The sequence below is a fragment of the Bos mutus genome, chromosome 8, assembly GCF_027580195.1.
Source record: "Bos mutus isolate GX-2022 chromosome 8, NWIPB_WYAK_1.1, whole genome shotgun sequence".
Classification (NCBI taxonomy): Eukaryota; Metazoa; Chordata; class Mammalia; order Artiodactyla; family Bovidae; genus Bos; species Bos mutus.
In genome coordinates, this window is record NC_091624.1 from 47599159 (window position 1) to 47619830 (window position 20672).

Genomic DNA, 20672 nt, shown 5'->3' on the forward strand with positions numbered 1-20672 from the left:
TTCTGCTACTTGATCTTTTCTCTCATTACATTTTTTAATAGGTGATTGTTATTTAGGAAAGCTATTTTTCTATACACTTTACTTGTTTCAGTTAATTCCTTGGGTTTTCCAAGTAAGCAATCATAATACCTAAAAAGAATATTTTTCTTCTTTTCCATTTATTTATTGCTGTTTTGTTTTGTTTGTCTTTCCTGGTTTATAAGAGCTCAGGATAATGTTGGCTTGTGGCAGCAGCACTTGCTTCTAACAACTTAAGAGCCCAGGCAAGAGTACAAAAAGAGGTGCACACACCATATGTCTAAATATTTAAAGATCATAAATCAAGCTAACAAACTGTTAGATTAAAAAGTTCTATCCAAGAAAAACAAATATTGTATCAGTTCAGTTCAGTTGCTCAGTCGTGTCTGACTCTTTGTGACCCCATGAACTCCAGCATGCCAGGCCTCCCTGTCCATCACCAACTCCTGGAGTCTACCCAAACCCATATCCATTGAGTCGGTGATGCCATCCAGCCATCTCATCCTCTGTCATCCCCTTCTCCTCCTGCCCCCAATCCCTCCCAGCATCAGGGTCTTTTCCAATGAGTCAACTCTCCGTATTAGGTGGCCAAAGTATTGGAGTTTCAGCTTCAACATCAGTCCTTCCAATGAACACCCAGGGCTGATCTCCTTTAGGATGGACTGGTTGGATGTCCTTGCAGTCCAAGGGACTCTCGAGTCTTCTCCAACACCACAGTTCAAAAGCATCAATTCTTCGGCGCTCAGCCTTCTTTACAGCCAACTCTCACATCCATGCATGACCACTGGAAAAACCATAGTCTTGACTAGACGGACCTTTGTTGACAAAGTAATGTCTCTGCTTTTTAATATGCTGTCTAGGTTGGCCATAACTTTCCTTCCAAGGAGTAAGCGTCTTTTAATTTCATGGCTGCAGTCACCATCTGCAGTGATTTTGGAGTCCCCCAAAATAAAGTCAGCCACTGTTTCTACTGTTTCCCTGTCTATTTGCCATGAAATGATGGGATCAGATGCCATGATCTTAGTTTTCTGAATGTTGAGCTTTAAGCCAACTTTTTCACTCTCCTCTTTCACTTTCATCAAGAGGCTTTTTAGTTCCTCTTCACTTTTTGCCATAAAGGTGGTTTCATCTGCATATATGAGGTTATTGATATTTCTCCCAGCAATCTTGATTCCAACTTGCGTTTCTTCCAGTCCAGCGTTTCTCATGATGTACTCTGCATATAAGTTAAATAAGTAGGGTGACAATATACAGCCTTGACATACTCCTTTTCCTGTTTGGAACCAGTCTGTTGTTCCATGTCCAGTTCTAACTGTTGCTTTGTATATTAACACATATATATGGAATCTGGAGAAGACTCCTGAGAGTCCCTTGGACAGCAAGGGGATCAAACCAGTCAATCTTGAGGGAAATCAACCCTGAATACTTGTTGGAAGGACTGATGCTGAAGCTGAAAGTCCAGTATTTTGGTTATCTGAAGTGAACAGCTGACTCATTGGAAAAGTCCCTGATGCTGGGAAAGATTGAGGGCAGAAGGAAAAGAGGGCATCAGAGGATGAGATGGCTGGATGGCATCACCAGTGCAATCGACATGAACTTGGACAAACTTCAGGAGATGGTGAGGGACAGAGAGGCCTGCCGTGCTTCAGTCCACGGGGTCGCAAAGAGCTGGACATGACTGGGCAACTGAATGACAACAACATGGAATCTAGAAAGACGTACTGATGAACCTATTTGCAGGGCAGCAATGGAGACACAGACATAGAGAACAGACATGGACAGGGGGCAGGTAGAGGAAGGAGAAGGTGGAATGTATGGAGAGAGTAAAATGGAAACATATACATTACCATATGTAAAATAGCCAATGGGAATTTGCTGTGTGATTCAGGGAATTCAGACCAATGCTCTGTAACAACCTAGAGGGGTGGCTGGAGAGGAAGGCGGGAGGGAGGTTCCAGAGAGGGGACATAGGTATATGTATGGCTGATTCATGTTGATGTTTGGCAGAAACTAACACATTATTATAGAGCATTTATCCTTCAACTAAAAATAAATAAATGTAATTATAAAAAAGTTCTATCCAGCTACCCTGACATACCTGACTTATAGCAAACATATAGATAAAAACCTAGAAGGCCAGGTTCAAGTTTACAATCCTTGCGTGTCACACCTCCCTAGTGTGCTTGAGGTAGCTGTTGCAGAACTTAACTCAAATGACCTTTACTTCAGTAGCTCTTGTTTAACTGACCCTTGCATAAAAAACAAATGAAATCATTTTCCCATAGTATTGCCTAATACTTTATTTTTTCTCTTTAGAATTAAAATCTTATAAGCACCTCATTCCTAGAGTAAAAACAACAACAACTAAAATCACCATTCATGATACCCACAAATAAAACCTGAAATGCTTAGCAGATTTTCTGCTTTATTTTAGAAATGCCTTTCAAGGCAATTCTTACAGAGCCCTAATAGTCATTGGTCCCCAATTTTGACTTCTATCCCCACTCCACTGGAATATCCTAAAAGCTGTTTCCTAAGCTATGGCTTCTGAGGACAATATAATCAGTGGGTACATTCTGAGCAACTCATTTGAATATTCAAATATATATTGAAAAGGCTCGATCTGGAAGTCAGGCCATCCAGGGAGGAGGACCTGTGAACCGGACAGGGCTTCAAAGCCGACCATCTGCTTGTTCATTGGTAGCAGCTGGTATAACTGGAAGAACTTGAGAAGGAAATTAGGAAACCCAGTTGAAGTTCCAACTCTGTCACTAACTGGCTGAACTGGAGTGAGTCACTGGAAACTCTTTGTTGAGCCTCAGTCTCATTATCTATAAAACTGGAACAAGGACTTTGGCATTAAGGGCCTAACTTATTTGGGAGGAAACACACGACTAGTCTGAATTTCAGTTTCTGTCTCTTTTACATTTAAACTTGTGCCCTGTCCACCTCAGAGGGTTTGGGGCTTGGGGGGTTGGGGGAAGAGCGACAGGGAGAAGGTACAACCTCTCTGAGCTTCAGTTTCTGTATGTGTAAGGAGGTAACTTTCATGCATTGGAGAAGGAAATGGCAACCCACTCCAGTGTTCTTGCATGGAGAATCCAGGGACAGGGGAAGCCTGGTGGGCTGCCGTCTAAGGGGTCGCACAGAGTCGGACACGACTGAAGCGACTTAGCAGCAGCAGCAGCAAAGAGGTAACAACATCCGGCCAGCCCACCAGTAAAATTCCTAGAAGAGCAGAAAATGCGACCGAAAAAGATTGCAAAATGTAAAAGGCTATACATATGTGACTTGTCTCACACTTAAAACACAACAAACAGACTTAAAAAGCAATTGTGCGTCTCCTTCCTCCTAGCTCCAGTGTTACTGCCCCACAACTAATAAAGACCAGCTTGTAAGACAGCCCAGAGCGGTGACCGCGTTTGTGCGTGTGTGTGTGTGTATTTGGAGTGCCGGCCACACCCCGCAAAACAGGACATGGGCGGGAGGGGGCGTGGCGGAGCACCGTCCGCCTATCGCGACGCCCCGCCCCCGTGGCCCCTGCGCCTGCGCCCTGCAAACCTACCAGCCTCCAGCGCCCCGGCGGGAGGTAAGGGGCTCGCGAGAGGCCGTCTCGGGGTGTCAGGCCGTGACCGAAGTGGTGGGCAGGGTGCCAGCACCGGGCGCGGGAGGGACACCCCACAGGAAGCAGGGCATCAGGTCGGAAGTGCGAGCGCTGTGGGGTCTCTACTCGACTTCTAGAAGTGGCGTTTTCGGTTGTGGAGGCGCTGTTCGAAGTGGGTATAAGGAGGCGGCCGACCGGGCGAGCTTGACGGCCTCCCGGGTCTCGGGGTGGAAAAGTTTCCGTCTTCTGCCCTGCCCGTTGACGCACTGTGGGTCCCAGATCGTCAGAGTAGCCGGAGTCTCGGTCCAGAGGCTGGCCAGTTCCTGGGCGGGAGTAGGGGAGACGGTGTTTGGTTTCTGTGGCCCAGGTGCGCGGTGGATGACACTGAGAGGGACGGTACGAGGCTCGAGGGAAGTAAGGGGAGGTCCTGGGGCGCGAGGTGGGAGCTAGCCCCCTGTCAGCCAGACCGGCGAGAGGGCGGTGGATCGCAGAAAGCCCCACATCTAAGCTCCCGCTTTTTAAAATTCGGAATCACAGGCTCAGAAAACAGATCATATGGGAGGTAGGTCCAAGGGCCTTGACTTCTCTTTCCAAAGTCAGTACCCTTTCCCCCAGTCAGAAACACTAGGCGACGTGCTGGGCAAATGTGGGAAGGTGTTCATCACTTTTTTTGGAAGGGGGCATTGCCTGCAATTTTGGACTTTTCCTGAGAAATGGGGCTTTTCGCTTATAAATAACCTTAAGTAATTTGTTTAATATCCCAGTACTTTTTCCTTATTAAATAGTATGATACTCAGCTGGTGATAGTTGTAAGCACTCAAGGTTAAGTTTGTAAAGCACCTGGCACCCTCAGGTCACCTCCGCCGCAAGTGTTAAGTGCCGTGAATACGATTGCAGTTCTTTGACTTCTCAATGTTTGTCTTATGTGAAACAGTTCACATATTATTTTAAAAGCCTTTTTACTTTGAAATAATTTTACAATTACAGAAAAGTTACAAAAGTATCTGAATTGTCTACAGTTTCCTTTAATGTTAACATCTCATGTAACTATAATACAGTTAGTTACCAAAAGGAAGAAATTAATTTCGGTACAACACTGTTAACTAAATCACCAACTTTCTTCAGACTTCATCACTTTTTATATTAACGGCCTTTTTCTGTTTCAGGATCCAATCTAAGATCCTACGTTGCATTTAGTTGGCATGCCTCCTTAGTCGTCTACAATCTGTGACAACTTTGAAGTCTTTTCCTGTCTTTCATGACCATTGCACTTTTGAAGAGTCCTGGTCAGTTATTTGTAGCGTGTTCTTCAGTTGGGCTTTGTCTAATGTTTTCTCAGAATGAGATTAAGGTTGTATATTTTTGTTAATACCACAGAAATGTATTTGCCCTTCTCAATAGTTAATCATAAGGGAGTGCATGAAATGACACTATTGTTGATCACTTGGTTAACGTGGTATCTGTTGGGATTCTCTACTGTAAAATAACTATTTTCCCCTTTGTATTTAGTTAGTATCTTGGGGTACAACTTCTAAACCTTTCAGATATCCTGTTTCCCCTCAAGCTTTAATTTGCTGATTTTAGCATCCATTAATGGATCTTGCCTTCAGTAATTATTACTGTGATGTTTTGTTTCCCCCATTCCTTCTTAATTTATTAATTGGAATTTTTTGGTAAGGAAGAGCTGTCCCTTTATCCTACTTCTTTATTAATTTTTTGTATTAGTATGGACTCATTGAGTTTTCTATTGGTTGTTTTCCTACACTTTTGTTATTTTATTTCTCAAGTTGTTCCAACTTCGTCCATTGGAAGTTTTTTTCAGATTGCTTCCTGTGCCCTTTTAATAGACCGTCATCCCCCCTCTTTTTTTTTTTTTTTTTAACTGCCTTACTTTTTGGCATCATAAGATGCTCCAGGCTTCTCTTAACGTTTTCTCTATCCTGGAATCCACCAGTTCTCCAAAGACCCCTGGTTTCTTTTTTGGAGAGTACTATTTAAACACCAAGGGATCTGGGCTCTAGTTGTGCTCATTGCTACTGGCATATCATTGTTTCTAGTACCTGGCAGAAGACATCTAGGAAGGTGTGTGTGTGTGTGTATTTTATATATATGCACGCTCAGTCCCTCAGTCATGTCCAACATCTTGCAACCCTGTAGACTGTAGTCCACCAGACTCCTCTGTCCATGGTATTCTCCAAGCAAGAATACTGGGGTGGGTTGCCATTTCCTCCTCTAGGGGATCTTCCTGACCCAGGTATCAAACCAACATTTCCTGTGTCTCTTGCATTGGTAGACGTAGTCTTTACCACTAGTGCCACCTAAGGAAGCCCATTGTATATGTATAAATGTGTATATTTCTAGCTAGATACAGTCATCCCTTAGTATCCAAGAGAATGGTTCCAGGACCTGCTGCTGCTGCTAAGTCGCATCAGTTGTGTCCGACTCTGTGCGACCCCGTAGGCGGCAGCCCACCAGGCTTCCTCGTCCACGGGATTCTCCAGGCAAGAACACTGGAGTGGGTTGCCATTGCCTTCTTCAGTGCAGGAAAGTGAAAAGTGAAAGTGAAGTCGCTCAGTCATGTCCGACTCTTCGAGACCCCATGGACTGTAGCCTACCAGGCTCCTCTGTCCATGGGATTTTCCAGGCAAGAGTACTAGAGTGGGTTGCCATTACCTTCTCTGCTAGGACCTGCAGCAGATACCAGAATCATTCAGGTTCCATAGTTGACTTTTTGTATCTGCAGTTCTGTATCTGCAGATTCAAGTAACTGTAGATCATGTAGTATTTATTGAAAAAATTCCACTGTGGGTAGACCCTTGCAGTTCAAATCCATATTGTTCAAAGGTCAACTGTATATCTGTATATGTCATGGAGATACAGGCATACACACACACACATACATATATACCCATGCATCTACAAAGATTTATATTTTATTTTTATATGTATATATATATATACATATATATATATATATACACACACATAATATATATATATATATGTTTTTAAACAGGGTTTATTCTGATACTTCTATTTCTAGAAAAATACCACATTGTTCATTATAGTCTTGCCGCTCATTTGTAACTTCTCTCTTCAACAGTGAGAAATCTGGCTTTTTTGTTCTACAAAATATTTTTTTTGTTTGTTCAATCCTAGTAATACACATAATGTTAGTTCAGAATTCCTAACCCATAGTCCTGTGAGAAACAAATTTACTAACTAGAGAACAGTAGAGTTGTGTGTAGTTTTTTTGTTGTTGTCTTTAACCTTGTGTTATCTAGTTTGTGCTGTGCTGTGCTAAGTCACTTCACTCGTGTCCAGCTCTTTGTGACCCTATGGACTGTAGCCCACCAGGCTCCTCTGTCCATGGGGTTCTACAGGCAAAAATACCAGAGTGGGTTGCCATGCCCTCCTCCAGGGATCTTCTTGACCCAGGTGCCGAACCTGCGTCTTACATCTTCTGCATTGGCAGGCAGATTCTTTACTACTAGCGCCAGCTGGGAAGCCCAGTATCTCACATCTAGACACTAGTGTCCAGCATCTGTTTTCCAAAGTCACCTATATTAGTTATTTTCCTCCACCACTTCTTTCAGTGTGGTTATGTTCATTTGTAATACAGTTTATTTTTTATAGTTTGTATTTCATTGTGGGTTCCCCCACATTTTGTTGTTTTTGTTTTTTAATGTACAGAATTTCACCTTTTGTGATATACAGTTCTGTAAGTTTTGATAAATGTATTTTAATTGTGTATCCACCATCATTGTCATGATACAATTCTGTTGCTCCACATATTCCATTACGCTTGAAAAAAAAAGTCAAAAGTAATACAACTCTGCAGAAGTTTGGGAAATTAGTCATTTTTGTGTTCCCACTAGCTTTTTTGTAGGCATATTTAAAATATTTGTGATGTTAATGTAAATATATTTTGTATCCTGTGTTTGAATTATACCATAAATATTTCCCAGTTTTTTGACTGAAAAATCAAGAAATGCTGAAAATATTTTCAACTTGTTATTTAGTCACACTCTTAAGCCACATTTTGTATTGAATTAAGACCTTCCCTTAATAGCTTATAAATGTTATTTGAACTACTTTGTTATCAGAGTAACTGTTGGACAATTTTGTTGCAGTAACACTATACCTTATGTGGTTGTTTGAATGTTATGTTCTCTTCTTAGTTTTATATAGACATTTTATTATACTTGTATAGAAATGGAAATGGTAGAAAGAAAAAAAAAAAAAAAAACACTCTCTAGAAGGAAACCAGGAGGTGGAAAAGTCTCTTGGGGAGCTCTTGGGCCAGAACTTCTGCCCTGAAAGATGGCTCTTATGAGGCAGCAGGTTTTTCCTTCAGCACAAAATGCTAAGGGGCAAAGTCATGTACTCTGACCTGGAAATAGCACTTTTTGAATTCAAAAAAGAAAGCTGTCATCATAGCATAGGGGAACAGTGAAGATAAGCCAAATAGTCAATAATTGGGGTTTGTCAAGTACACCGAAAACTGATTAATGAAAGAGAAAGCAGAATCATTTGAGTTGTATCTCAAATGCTACATGCAGTTGAGAGGCAGATGGGCTATAAAAGAGTGACTAGACAGAGGGAGCACCTTGCAAAGCCAAAAGTAGAGATTGGGTGATATTTCAACAGTGTGAGTGGATTACTTATGAACATTGTATTTTCTTGCTCAGATAATAGGGAACTCTTGGAAGTGTTTGTCTGAAGGAGGAGCATGTTGCCTTTGGTGTTTTAGATACATTAATTGGTGGTAATCTATGGGGGAAAATTGGAGAGGGGAAAGAGACTAAAGGAAGGCCAAATAAGACCCTTGTAATATGCTATGCATATTGTGCTGTTTGACTAGAGTGATAGGATTAGAAGTAGTGTAGAAGAGACATGTGAAGGCATGTTTTAGTTCCTTTAGCATTGGAATACCAGTTTGAATACCAGGTACTTTCAAAACCATTTTGATAGGAATAATAGTATATATAAAGATAGCTTCTTAAATAATCTACATAGTGGAAGAAAACACAAGAGGCAATGTGATAAACTAGGAAATGATGTTAGACAAGTAATAGATTATTTATGAGACTATTATGTGTTATATATAATAGGAGAAAGACGTTCCCTATAGCACAAGCAGGCAGTTGATGAAAGAAGACATGCAAATAGATAATAAATCAATCTTATTAGTAATGTAAAGAATGCAAAATAAAGAGACACCATTTTTGTCACCAGTTGAATGTCTAAGAAGAATGATAATATGAAATACTGGTTGGAGTATGGATAAATGGACATTTAAAATTTTTTAAAATTGAAGGTTCACTTCAGTTCAGTCGCTCAGTCGTGTCCGACTCTTTGTGACTCCATGAATCGCAGCACGCCAGGCCTCTCTGTCCATCACTAAAACTCCCAGAGTTTACCCAAACTCATGTCCATCGAGTCGGTGATGCTATCCAGCCATCTCATCTTCTGTTGTCCCCTTCTCCTTCTGTCCCCAATTCCTTTCAGCATCAGGGTCTTTTCTAATGAGTCAACTCTTCACATGAGGTGGCCAAGGTATTGGAATTTCAGCTTCAGCATCAGTCCTTCCATTGAACACCCAGGACTGATCTCCTTTAGATGGACTGGTTGGATGTCCTTGCAGTTCAAGGGACTCTCAAGAGTCTTCTCGAACATCATAGTTCAAAAGCATCAATTCTTAAGCGCTCAGGTTTCTTCACAGACCAACTCTCACATCCATACATGACCTCTGGAAAAAGCATAGCCTTGACTAGATGGACTTTTGTCAGCAAAGTAATGTCTCTGCTTTTTAATATGCTATCTAGGTTGGTCATAACTTTCCTTCCGAGGAGTAAGAGTCTTTTAATTTCATGGCTGCAGTCACCATCTGTGGTGATTTTGGAGCCCCCCAAAATAAAGTCTGACACTGTTTCCACTGTTTCCCCATCTATTTCCCATGAAGTGATGGGACCAGATGCCATGATCTTAGTTTTCTGAATGTTGAGCTTTAAGCCAACTTTTTCACTCTCCTCTTTCACTTTCATCAAGAGGCTTTTTAGTTCCTCTTCACTTTCTGCCATAAGGGTCCCCATCTATTTACCATGAAGTGATGGGACCAGATGCCATGATCTTCGTTTTCTGAACGTTGAGCTTTAAGCCAGCTTTTTCACTCTCCTCTTTAATTTTCATCAAGAGGCTTTTTAGTTCCTCTTCACTTTCTGCCATAAGGGTAGAAAGTGTGCCATCTGCATATCTGAGGTTATTGATATTTCTCCTGGCAATCTTGATTCCAGCAGTATCAAGTAACAGTAAGAAAAGGCAAAATGGAAGTATAGTTGACATAAAATGCCGTATTTTTTCTGGTATACAACATAATGATTCAACAATTGTATCCATTATGAATTTAACATCATGATAAGTCTAGTAACCATCTGTCATCCTGCAAGGTCATTAGAGTATTATTGACCAAATTCTCTGTGCTGTACCTTCATCCCTATGACTTTATAACTGGAAATCTCACCCATTTCACCCACCACACTGCCTTCTTTCTGGTGACCACCAGTTTGTTCTCTGTATCTATGGGTCTGTTTCTGTTCTGTTTTTCTTTTTAAATTTCAGGTATTTGTGAGGTCATATGATATTGGTCTTTCTCTGACTTGTTTCACTTAACAGAATACCCTCTAGGTTCATCCATGTTGTTGCGAGTGGCAAGATTTCATTCTTTTTTGTGGCTGAGTAATAGTCCATTGTGTGTGTATGTGTGTGTGTGTATCACATCTTCTTTAGCCATTCATCTATCTTCAAACACTTAATAGTTGCTTCCATATCTTGCTAATGTGAATAATGCTCTATGAACATAAGGGTGCATGTATCTTTTCAATTACTGTTTTTATTTTCTTCAGATAAACACCCAGAATTAGAATTGCTAAATCATATGATGGTTCTGTTTTTAATTTTTTTAGTAACTTCCATGCTGTTTTCTATAGTGGTTGCACCAATTTGTATTCCCACCACAGTGCATAAGTGTTCCCCTTTTTCTACATCCTTGCCAACAACCAGCATTAATTATTTCTTGTCTTTTTTGATGATAGCCGTTTTGACAGGTGTGAGGTGGTTTTGACTAACTTTTCCCTGATGATTAGTGATACTGACAATCTTGTCATGTGTCCTAGGAAAAAAATGTCTATTTAGATCCTCTACCAACTTTTTTTTTTTTTTTTTTTGTCTGGAGGCTCCCTCCCAAGTACCAGGAAGGAGCCTCTCATTGCTTCCTGTGTGAGTCCCTGAACTGGGTAGAAACAACAGAAAATGAATCTCTCTAGTAGACAACAATGAGGCTGCATAAGCAGAACTTATCTCCACTGTCAAAAGCTAAACAATATTTTGTTCCATGTCAATTTAGTGGATGGCTACTGAGTACCCTAGATGCTGTGCTGGAATACAAGTATGGAGAAATGTAAACTCTACTCTCAAAGCAAAAGGTTACAATTTATTTCTTTCTATAGCCAAGGGAGAACTTTGCATGATTTTCATCCAATGTGCCAAAAGACCCAGTCCAGCAAGTGTGATGTAAATGCCTCAGGAGAATGAGAAAAGGCAGCCATGGGGGTAGATTTGGTGTGAATAGCTCTCAGAGAATTTACCCAGTTTATTTATTTATTTTTTTTTTTATGCATGATTGCTTTTTTGTTTATTCTCTTTTAAAGAAAAATTTATACAAAGAAATTGGGTAGGTGTTTAAGTTTAGAGAGGAAGAGAAAGCTATTGTTGGTTAGGGAACACAGATGCTAAAAATTCTTCTATGCTTTGGTTTGCTTAAAGTGTGTATATTACTTTTTTAGTTAGCACCAGAAGTTCAAGAGTCCAGTAGCTTACAGCCATACTTTTCTCATCTATCTCCTTTTTTTTTTTTTAATAATTACAACTATCATTTTATTTATTTATTTTTTAATTTTTCAGCACTTTATTTATTTATTTTTTTATTTGATAAATTTAATGCCTTTTATTGCCATACCTCATTTTACTGTGCTTTGCTTTAGTGAGCTTTATAGATACATGTTTTTTTTTTTTTTTCCTTGTTAATTTTCTGTTTAGTTGATCTATCCATAAGTGTGAGTGGGGTATTAAAGTCTCCCACTATTATTGTGTTATTGTTAATTTCTCCTTTCATACTTGTTAGGATTTGTCTTACATACTGCGGTGCTCCCATGTTGGGTGGAAATATATTTATAATTGTTATATCTTCTTCTTGGATTGATCCTTTGATCATTATGTAGTGACCTTCTTTGTCTCTTTTCACAGCCTTTGTTTTAAAGTCTAATTTATCTGATACGAGTATTGTGACTCCTGCTTTCTTTTGGTCCCAATTTGCATGGAAAATCTTTTTCCAGCCCTTCACTTTCAGTCTGTATGTGTCCCCTGTTTTGAGGTGGGTCTCTTGTAGACAACATATGTAGGGGTCTTGTTTTTGTATCCATTCAGCCAGTCTTTGTCTTTTGGTTGGGGCATTCAACCCATTTGCGTTTAAGGTAATTACTAATAAGTATGATCCCGTTGCCATTTACTTTATTGTTTTAGGTTCGAGTTTATACACCATTTTTGTGTTTCCTGTCTAGAGAATATCCTTTAGTATTTGTTGGAGAGCTGGTTTGGTGGTGCAGAATTCTCTCAGCTTTTGCTTGTCTGAAAAGCTTTTGATTTCTCCTTCATACTTGAATGAGATCCTTGCTGGGTACAATAATCTGGGCTGTAGGTTATTTTCTTTCATCATTTTAAGTATGTCTTGCCATTCCCTCCTGGCTTGAAGAGTTTCTATTGAAAGATCAGCTGTTATCCTTATGGGAATTCCCTTGTGTGTTATTTGTTGTTTTTCCCTTGCTGCTTTTAATATTTGTTCTTTGTGTTTGATCTTTGTTAATTTGATTAATATGTGTCTTGGGGTGTTTCTCCTTGGGTTTATCCTGTTTGGGACTCTCTGGGTTTCTTGGACTTGGGTGATTATTTCCTTCCCCATTTTAGGGAAGTTTTCAACTATTATCTCCTCAAGTATTTTCTCATGGTCTTTCTTTTTGTCTTCTTCTTCTGGAACCCCTGTGATTCGAATGTTGTAGCGTTTAATATTGTCCTGGAGGTCTCTGAGATTGTCCTCATTTCTTTTAATTCGTTTTCTTTTATCCTCTCTGATTCATTTATTTCTACCATTCTATCTTCTAATTCACTAATCCTATCTTCTGCCTCTGTTATTCTACTATTTGTTGGCTCCAGAGTGTTTTTAATTTCATTTATTGCATTATTCATTATATATTGACTCTTTTTTATTTCTTCTAGGTCCTTGTTAAACCTTTCTTGCATCTTCTCAATCCTTGTCTCCAGGCTATTTATCTGTGATTCCATTTTAATTTCAAGATTTTGGATCAATTTCACTATCATTATTTGGAATTCTTTATCAGGTAGATTCCCTATCTCTTCCTCTTTTGTTTGGTTTGGTGGGCATTTATCCTGTTCCTTTATCTGCTGGGTATTCCTCTGTCTCTTCATCTTGTTTAAATTGCTGAGTTTGGGAGTCCTTTCTGTATTCTGGCAGTTTGTGGAGTTCTCTTTACTGTGGCGTTTCCTCGCTGTGTGTGGGTATGTAGAGGTGGCTTGTCAAGGTTTCCTGGTTAGGGAAGCTTGTGTCGGTGTTCTGGTGGGTGGAGCTGTATTTCTTCTCTTTGTTCAGTCGCGCTATGGGGAGGGAGGGAGGGATGCTGCTAACAAATGACACTGGCGTGCGCTCGCAGTGCCTCAGCCACACTGGGTCTGCCCCCGCTCACGGCGCGTGTAGCCTCCCTGCCCACACTGCTCAAGCTCTAGGTTGTTCCGCCGGGAACAATCCGAGGCTGGCCCTGGGTTGCATGCACCTCCCAGGTCCAAGCCGCTCAGGTTCAGGCACTCAGGTAGTCCTCAGAGGCGCAGACTCAGCTGGGGCTGCGTTTTGTGCTCTTCCCAGGTCCGAGCAGCTCAGGTGATGAGGTGTTTGGCGAGCGCCAATGCTGCGACTTATCGCCTCCCCGCCACTTGGTTATCTGGGTGTAAAACCGGCGCACCTTCTCAGGCAGATGTTGACCGTCCAGACCCCCAATAAGTTTTAGTTAGCAAAGAAGCCAGTTTTATAGATAATGTCTCTCTGGGGCTGCGATTGCCCCCTTCCGGCTCTGGCTGCCTGTCAGCGGAGGGGGAAGGTTTGCAGCCGGCTACCTCTGTTTAGTCCTTTGTTCCGTACGCGGGCTGGCGGTGTCTTAGGTTAGGGCTGGCTTTTCGCATGGTAGATATCCTACAGTCTGGTTTGCTAGCCCAAATTATTTCGCTCAGATAGCGCTCAGGGTATTCGGGCCAGATTCTTACTCTAAGCGATGCAGCCCGTGCCGCGCCTCCCTCACTCTACCAACTTTTAATTGGATTATTTTTTGATATTGAGTTGTGTGAATTAAAATTCCATGGACAGAGGAGCCTGGGAGGCTACAGTCCATGGGGTTGCAAAGAGTTGGACACGACTGAGCAACTTCACTTTCACTTTGTATATTTTGGATATTAATGCCTTATCAGATACATTATTTGCAAATATCTTTTCTCATTTAGTAGGTTACATTTTTGTTTTGTTTATGGGCTCCTTCCCTGAGAAAGCTTTTTAGTTTGATGTACTCCTATTTGTTTGTTTGCTTTTGTTGTCCTTTCCTGAGGAGAAAGATCTAAAAACATTGCTGAGACCAGTGTCAAAGGGTGTACTGTCTGTGTTTTCTTCTAGGAGCTTTATGGCTTCAGGTCTTTCATTTAAGTCTTTAATCCAGGTAAATGGACACTTTGATATGTCCTTCTCCAGATATGTTGCTAGTGGGAATGTAAATAGGCACAACCTTTTTTGGGACTTCTAATATTAAAAGCCTTAAAAAATGTGTCTACCTGTTAATTCTACTTCCAGGTATTTATTTTAAAGAAATAATCATAGATGGTTGTATGGACTTATATGTAAGGAGGGTAATTACACTGTGGTATAGTTTATAATAGGGGAAAATTGGAAACATCCTAAATAGCCAACATTAGATGATTAAATCATTGAACATATATATAATGTGATACTATGCTGCTATAAAAAATTATAGAAAAATAATTACATGGAAACATTTTTATTATATTTAATCAGGTTGTTCAAAATAAATCTTTTATTTGTTCTTTTATTCATACCTTCCTTTGTTCACCCAGTAACAGTATACTTCATTACATTTTTTTGCTCCTTGCCATTCTTTTCCTTTGGGTTTATTTTCTTTATTGTTAAATCATGCCTTTTAGTAGTTCTTTTAATAAAGGGCTTTGTAATAAACTCGGTCTTTGTAGGTCTGAAAATGATTATTTTACTCTCACTTCTAAATAATAATTAATCTGGATATATATCAAATCACCACTTTGAAGATATTTCTGTCTTTTGCTATGTTGCTTTGATGAAAAGTTTGCTGCTTTTGTTGTTTTAGTTTGTCTTTTATATCTGCTTTGCTTTTTAAAGTAGTTTTTCTCTTTCCTTAATGTTCTGAAATTTCCCATCTGTGTATTTTGGTAAATTTGTTTTTTTAATGCTACTTGGTGCTTATATGCATTTTCAGTTTGAAATTTTACATCTTAATTCTTAGCATATTCTCTTTGAATAGTGCCTTTTCAGTTCAGTTCAGTTGCTCAGTCGTGTCTGACTCTTTCCAACCCCATGGACTGCAGTACGCCAGGCTTCCCTGTCCATCACCAAGTCCTGGAGCCTACTCAGACTCATGTCCATCGAGTCAGTGATGCCATCCAACCATCTCATCCTCTGTCATCCCCTTCTCCTCCAGCCTTCAATCTTTCCCAGCATTAGGGTCTTTTCCAATGAGTCGGTTCTTCACATGAAGTGGTCAAAGTATTGGGGTTTCAGCTTCAGCATCAGTCCTTCCAATGAATATTCAGGACTGATTTCCTTTAGGATAGGCTGGTTGGATCTCCTTGCAGTCCAAGGGACTCGAGAGTCTTCTCCAACACCACAGTTCAAAAGCATCCATTCTTCGGCGCTCAGCCTTCTTCACAGTCCAACTCTCACATCCATACATGACCACAGGAAAAACCATAGCCTTGACTAGATGGACCTTTGTTGGCAAAGTAATGTCTCTGCTTTTGAATATGCTATCTAGGTTGGTCATAACTTTCCTTCCAAGGAGTAAGCGTCTTTTAATTTCACAGCTCCAATCACCATCTGCAGTGATTTTGGAGCTTAATGGAGACTTAATGACTCTGGTTCAGTTCAGTTCAGTCACTCAGTCGTGTCCGACTCTTTGCGACCCTATGAATCGTAGCACATCAGGCCTCCCTGTCCATCACCATCTCCCGGAGTTCATTCAGACTCACGTCCATTGAGTCAGTGATGCCATTCAGCCATTTCAGCCTCTGTCGTCCCCTTCTCCTCCTGCCCCCAATCCCTCCCAGCATCAGTCTTTTCCAATGAGTCAACTCTTCTCATGAGGTGGCCAAAGTACTGGAGTTTCAGCTTTAGCATCATTCCTTCCAAAGAAATCCCAGGGCTGATCTCCTTCAGAATGGACTGGTTGGATCTCCTTGCAGTCCAAGGGACTCTCCAATACCACAGTTCAAAAGCATCAATTCTTTGGCACTCAGCTGTCTTTATAATCCAACTCTCACGTGCATACATGACTACTGGAATGTGACTCCTACTTGTTATTGAGCTTCTCATTTTATCCTTTATGTTGCTTATCTTCTTTTTCCTTTTTCCTTTGTTCTGACTGATAGCTTACGGCCAATAGTTCTCTTTCCAGCTACAAAATTTACTTTTTAGCCCACCTTTGGAGGTTTTTATTTGTAGAATTTTTACTTGGTTTATTTTCAGATTGGCCTGTTAGTGTTTCATAATATTATCTAATTAAAAAAAAAATTCTGTTTCTTTATATTTTTATTTTAAAATGTACCAATTTTAATTTCATTTTTAGATTACTTTATTATCTCTAGACCCTGAGCTATGAATTTTCCCATTTTGTTGGGTCTGTTGACCAACTCTTTTGACTGAATTTTCCTGTGCACTCTAATGTCCACTAACCACTTTAGCTGTTAGACTCTTTATTTGTGGTGGCTGGAGATTTTCCTTTTTTGCTTTCAAGCTTAGATCAAATGTAAAGACCAAGTTTCTGGTGGATAAGATAATTTGTATAACCAACACTTCAAAGAGAGAAACATTTAAAGTAATAGTTTTTAATGTTTGTGGAGTGATAGAGTGTTTTGATAATTTCATGAAAGCAATTGACTCTATCTTCTGAAATAATTAAAAAATAGTCCTAGTTTCTTGTAAGGATTCAGTGACTCCTCAAAGTCCTGAACCCTTGTCTCTATGCACCCCAGTCTAGGATACCACAATGAGATTAACATAGTCAACTTATTTATTTTTAATATGGGAGAGGTTGTGGCTAATTAGATAGCATGAAAACATGATGTACAGGAGTGGTTTTCAAGCTTGCTTAGGCAGTGGAGACCTTTATTTACATAAAATCAAATAAGTTCAAATTTATGAAATTAATGAAACAAAATTTTCTGAAACTGAAGCAGGTGTGGGGTCCTGGAGCCTGCCCACTTGACAGCTTTTATCATCACCTACCCTGACCCCAAAGACATAACCCTAGACTCTCTGCAACTCTGGTAGAAAAACTACTGGTGAATTAGAAAGAATTTTTGATTGTACTCTCAGGAATACTGGGTTCTTATTCCATCTCTGTCACTGGTTACTTGTATTGATTATAGACAATGCTAATTACTCTGTAAGAAAGGGAAGAGGCAATTTAAAGAACATCAATGAGAAGAGTTGCATTTTATATTTCAAGTGTATAATTAGATATATATTGGAAATAGAGTTTGATACAGCAGAAATGTTAAGAATAAAATTTTTTCTTCCAGTTTTGCAAGTTGACACCTGTTTAGAAAACATTATTCACTGTCAAAGATACATTGGGTGATGAAGACTTGAACAGTATGCTTCTGGTTTTTTGGAAAAAGTTATTTAAATATATACATACATTATATTAAAAAGACCTGGAAAGACATACATCAAAATGGAAAAAATAGGGGGATGGGGGGAAGGAAAAATGGAAAGAGTAGCTAACTGTAAGTGAGATCATTGATTTTGTTTTATTCTCTATTTCCTAGTTTCTAAACATTTTAAAGTGAATATACCTAACTTGTAGGAAGGATGGGGTGGGAAGGGGGTTCAGGAGGGAGGGGACATATATATGCCTATGGCTGAGTCATGTTGATGTATGGCAGAGGCCATCACAATATTGTAATTATCCTCTAATTAAATAAATTTAAAAACATTTTTAAGTTTGTTAACAAGTCACTCAGGTTCAGCATCAAGTTGAGTATGTGTTCAGAATATCTTATAAAATTACCTAATTGTTGGTTTTTAAAAACAATGGAAATTAATTTTTAAAATTCTTAAATATTTCCCTTTTAGGTTTTTCTACATGAGTGGAGAAGATAATTGTTGCAAGTAGGAGAGACACAGCATTTTTTTAGGATGTCTGAAGATGAAGAAAAAGTGAAATTACGGCGTCTTGAACCAGCTATCCAGAAATTTACTAAGATAGTAATTCCAACAGATCTGGAGAGGTTAAGAAAGCACCAGATAAATATTGAGAAGGTGAGTTTTTTCATTTTCTTTCTTTTTTCCAGTTTTTTCTTTTTCTACTAAAGAAACAGTTACATATTCTGATTTATATTTGTTGTACATTTCACCTCCATTGAAAATCTCAGGTAAGAGACTTTGCTAAAACATCTAGCTCCTGTTGATTTAACAACATTGTTCATTTTTTCTGTTCTACAAATACTCCTCTGATATTATTCCTTTTTTAATGAAAAGATATAAGAGTAGAATCTATGCCTTTTTAGTTGTACATAGTGATGAATTAGCAGTTAATAATTAGAATTTGATAGTTGACTATAATGTGAAGGTGATGGATTTCCGCTAAAGGGCTTGCCTTAATTTCATTCACCCAGTGGCAAGTTTTCTTAACTGTGAGGATGTGTTCATCAGTAACTCCTGTCCTCTTCAAGTGCTTTTGGATTAAAGAGGTAAATCATTTTTTGATATGAGAGAATTTCCCAGCTTCATCGCTTCCCTTTGAGGAAACCCCAAAGCCCAAATGTTAGCTAGAGGTCACCTTACGAGATAGGTAGGGGGAAGAACTAGCGTGGGGGACTATGGTGGAGGTTGCATACAACCTGGCCCAGCTAGGGTCTGATGGAGTGGTTGTGGCATTTATGGAAACATGAAGTTTACTGTGTACTGAGCATGGATTTGGCAGGTTGTGTTGTCTTATTTGCTGTGGGACAAATCAGTGGTATTTGATCTCTCAGGAGAACCTCCCCCAGTACAAATTTTAAGTTGTGAGGTCCTCCATTAAATGTTTTTTGGCTGGGAGCGGGTGGGAGGCGGAAGTGGTCATTAAGCCTTTCAGTATAAACAGTATTTATCACCCTCAACTCTGTACCTTATACAAGTAAGAAGAGTGCCAGCTTTTTCTCTCATGGGTACCAACTGTCTTTCTAGTACCTAAGTCTTCTGTAAAAGTTTAGAAAGTAAGTTCCAAGAAAAATAAGGTGAAAATTTCAATGTAAATATGAATAGAATTCAAGATTAACATTTCATAATCTTTTAGTTTCTTTCTTCTTTCTCCATGATAACTATTATGACTTTTAAGGATGAAGGAGTTGTCTGGTAAACTGGTTATTTTTGTTGTGAGCAGAAATAAAGATTCCATGCTTTAATGAATAAGGAAGGCGTGTTCTTTTAGCATTGTAACAGTATGGAAATGGAGTTGTTTACTTTTGATCAATCATATCTGGGTGGGAGGTTTGATAAGGTGTGCTTCAAAGTCCTGAGCTTATGTTGAAGTGTTCAGTTAACGAGATAAGAATTTGGCAAATGAATTGATTCTGAAAGGAAGAAATAAGTGGACTGTGGTCTATTAAGACTCTTTCTTTCTTTCACTGTCCTATTTTGCCTTTGACATTTTTCCCTTTGGCAAATTGCCCCTTTCTTGTATTTATTCTACACAAACATGCCTGCTGTCATTACCCTCAGATCCTAGCCACATGTACCACCCGATAATCGATGGAAAGGCCAGACCCTGGGAGAAAGATGGGTGGGGATAGAAACAGGTCTGTTACTGATTTAATTTGCTGTGCCAGACTTCAGAAAAGAAATTATTCTAGAGTTATATAGATCTTTTTCTGCCAGAACATTTTTTCCTCTAGCATTTTCTGAAAATTTTACTATTTGAGAAACTTTTAAATGGTATCAGAATAATTTACTGTATAGGTGATATCTGAGGCTAAGCAGTTGGACTTACACTGAGCTATATTTTAGTCCATAATCTTGATCATTCTATCTCTAGGACTTCTAGTTTAGTTTTAATGGTGATTTTTTAAATCTATATAAGTTTGAATAGCATATTTTAGTAGATACTTTATGGCAGTGTAAAAACATTAAAAAGCCACTGCCTTTACTGTGGACAATAGAGTTAAGAACTAAATTTAGAGTCCAGGTGTCTAACAGTGCCTCATTTTCAAAAAGAGATAGGCTTCTTGAGGGAAGGGTGTAGAAAGATAAAATATTTATTATGTTAGCCATCAGTCATCCAATATGAATTTAAAAGAAGAAAGTCAGACTGAAGGGAAATTGAAGGTAAGCCTTAGTAGACTGATTGTGCAACATCTGAAAACAATGAGAGTAGTGTGCTGTGGACACCTGGGCCTATATTCCATAGGTCCTTCAGCATTATGTTTTATTACACATGATAGACTTGATTAGAATGTAATCCTGAAATTTGAAGTGTTAGCATTTCAGCTTTGTTATCTAACATAGAACAGACTTAAGCATAGTTAATAGGAACAACAACATAATAAGCTTTGAACATAATTTTCTTTGTTTAATTTTATAGAATTTTTGGGGAAAACTTACTGTGTAGCATGCCCCACCATACACATCCTC

At 39.3% G+C, this 20672-nt stretch overlaps 1 protein-coding gene across 5 annotated transcripts in view; it reads left to right on the top strand.

Moving 5' to 3' along the window:
- Positions 1–3564: 3564 nt before the first annotated feature.
- The window catches only part of STX17 (syntaxin 17), a 78165-nt gene continuing 61057 nt past the window's right edge, over positions 3565–20672 (top strand). The window contains exons 1-2 of one of the 5 annotated variants that reach the window (XM_005897024.2): positions 3565–3607; positions 18135–18320. In XM_005897024.2, the coding sequence (XP_005897086.1) occupies positions 18198–18320 (123 nt within the window). In that variant the 5' untranslated portion in view covers positions 3565–3607; positions 18135–18197. Of the gene's footprint in view, positions 3608–3684; positions 3795–4786; positions 4909–12798; positions 13075–18134; positions 18321–20672 lie in introns of those variants that run through there. The other 4 variants (XM_070375563.1, XM_070375565.1, XM_070375562.1 and 1 more) reach the window with 4 other exon arrangements.